This window comes from Poecilia reticulata, linkage group LG12 (assembly GCF_000633615.1).
Source record: "Poecilia reticulata strain Guanapo linkage group LG12, Guppy_female_1.0+MT, whole genome shotgun sequence".
Classification (NCBI taxonomy): domain Eukaryota; kingdom Metazoa; phylum Chordata; class Actinopteri; order Cyprinodontiformes; family Poeciliidae; genus Poecilia; species Poecilia reticulata.
This window is the reverse complement of record NC_024342.1, coordinates 18,759,931-18,762,455: the sequence shown is the minus strand read 5'-3', so window position 1 is coordinate 18,762,455 and position 2,525 is coordinate 18,759,931. Positions and strand designations below refer to the sequence as shown.

Below are 2,525 nucleotides of genomic sequence, written 5' to 3'. Positions count from 1 at the left end.
TGTTTTCCATAGTAATTATATAATGAACAATCTTCTACAACAGGTTCATTTAAATGATTAAGAAAGAATAGAACGTTTCTATATTTAACTGTGTAGTTATTTTCATACTTTGGATTGACCACTGGCTTGACAATAATCCCTTTGTCCGTCAGGGAAACACAACCCTTCCAGACTAATGTAACTGTACCCCCCTCTAATGACAGCAAATAGTCCTGTCGGCTAGATGACAGCAACTGAGAACAATACATAATGTTGACATCACTTTACATCTATTTTAGGTTTCTTCCTTTTATAGTGAGGTGTTTCAAATTGCTAGGCTGCTCCCCAGACAAAGCACATATAAAACATGGAAAGAGGAGGTAGCCTCTGCGCTTGAGAGTCATTTCAGCTCTGCTCAGCCTCTCGTTCATTTCTCTCCAAGTCCCAGCTCCAACACCCCAAATTTCTTTTTAGTATGCCACCCAAGAAGATTGAACCGAAGAAACCTGAGCCCAAGAAGCCAGAACCGAAGAAAGATGCAGCTCCAGCTGCTAAACCAGCTCCTCCTCCAGAGCCACTACCCGAACCACCCAAGGAGCCTGACTTTGATCCAAAGAGTGTCGCTATTGAGTTCTCAACTGACCAGATTGAGGAGTTCAAGGAGGCATTTACCTTGTTTGACCGCACACCAACTGGGGAAATGAAGATCACGTATGCACAGTGTGGGGATGTGATGCGAGCTCTGGGCCAGAACCCGACCAACGCTGATGTGCTGAAAGTTCTTGGGAAGCCACGGCCAGAAGACATGAACATTAAAATGCTGGACTTTGAGACTTTCCTGCCAATGCTTCAACACATCTCCCGTGCAAAGGATCAAGGCAACTTTGAGGATTTTGTGGAAGGGCTCAGGGTTTTTGACAAAGAAGGCAATGGCACCATTATGGGAGCAGAGCTTCGTCATGTGCTCGCAACGCTTGGCGAGAGGATGACGGAAGACGAAGTGGACAGACTGATGGCTGGACAGGAGGATGCCAACGGGTGTATCAACTATACCTCATTTGTAAAGCACATCCTCTCCGGTTAACGAGGACATTCAACCAAAAAAGACAAACCTTCTTGTTTTTGTCACTTACTGGGTCATTGTATATTTAGAGGTGAGATTGATCTGAAAGCAGTGGACACATCTTGAGACTGTTATACTCAGAAGTTACTTTTGAGCAGGAAATTAAATTGTAAGTTGTTCTTTTGAATAAACTTTCTTAATAAAAATGTCAATAATTTACCATTTGCAATGAAGATACATTGATTAATAAAGAAAACGTGATTCCTACGTGCATTAAAAGTGACTTTTCAATATACTAAACATTTAATTTAGAAGAAAGAATAACCCAGGACTACACACGAAAATGCACATTCCTGTTAACACCTTGACAAATGGCTATAACGTAATCTGGAAAAGCAGAAAGGGAAAATAAATATTTGGTTCCATCTTAAAAAGGAGAAAACTTTTTTTTTTCTCAATTCTGCTTCAAAAGAACAGCGTTTCAATAAGCTTGCTTTTGTGCAGCAGCAGCTTTGAATCAGCATATATATATTTCACTTACACACACATGCACACACACAGAAGAGCAAGACAGGTGCACCAAGGACAGACCTCCTCACATTATTTGCAGAGCTGGCAGAACAATTTGAAATGCCTTTGTAAAGTAAATAAAGGTTCATATAAAGTGAAAAAATGTATGAATATAACACGACTTGACTATTTCAAGTCTTACTTTGCAATAAAAAGTAAAACAGAGCATGTTTATAAATTTTGCCCTTCACATAGTTGGATTACTAAAGGTCTAAATTATGAGTACTTCATTATAAATATTCTTCTTAATTTATTATTATTTATCAATTTTAATTTTGTAGAGTTTACAAGAATAAACTTTAATACACAGCGTGAATGCTTTTTCATGATTGCAAACACTCTCTGTTAAAAAAAAACAAAAAACAATAATGATTTGTCTCATTATTTTGCTATTAGTGGACTTGCAGCTTGGTGGCTGGAAAAACAATACCTGATGAAAAATGCTTGCATTTATTACAAATGTTATTATTACCATCTATTTCAAGGTAGCATAGTTCATCTAAACTGATGGAATACATGGCCAACAAAGGAAAAAATAATCTAAGGATTTTTGTTTTTTTATTTAGTGACTTTACCTCATTTCTTTTTGTTTGATTACCTAACATTTTTCTCTGTGCAGCTGATCTGCATCAAATCTGTACAGGACTATAGTACAAAAAATAAATCAATCAGTAATTAACTAGTAGCAGCTTGAATGTGAGATGCTCTTCAGATTTATTCTCTGTTTTTGCGTAACTGTAGAAGGAGCAGAAAGAAGCAGCTTAACAAGCAGAATTGGCTCTTACTCTTTGCAGCTGTCAAGTGGATGCAAAAGAGGTTTTAAGTATGCCGGGCATCCAACTCCATAACCGGTTGAGCACTAGCCAGAAATTTAGACCCATCGAGATTAATCAGCAGCTGTTAGCTTTAAACT

The 2,525-nt window shown here is 37.9% G+C and overlaps 1 protein-coding gene across 1 annotated transcript; it reads left to right on the top strand.

Moving 5' to 3' along the window:
• The first annotated feature begins 358 nt into the window (after nt 1–358).
• On the top strand, nt 359–1,309 carry LOC103473836 (myosin light chain 4). The gene has a single exon (XM_008424387.2). It carries the CDS (start codon nt 455–457, stop codon nt 1,061–1,063), a length of 609 nt encoding a protein of 202 aa, XP_008422609.1. The 5' UTR covers nt 359–454; the 3' UTR covers nt 1,064–1,309.
• The last annotated feature ends 1,216 nt before the right edge of the window (nt 1,310–2,525 follow it).

Coding starts and splice junctions, on each gene's coding strand:
- LOC103473836 (XM_008424387.2), top strand. CDS start 455: ATGCCACCCAAGAAGATTGAACCGAAGAAACCTGAGCCCAAGAAGCCA.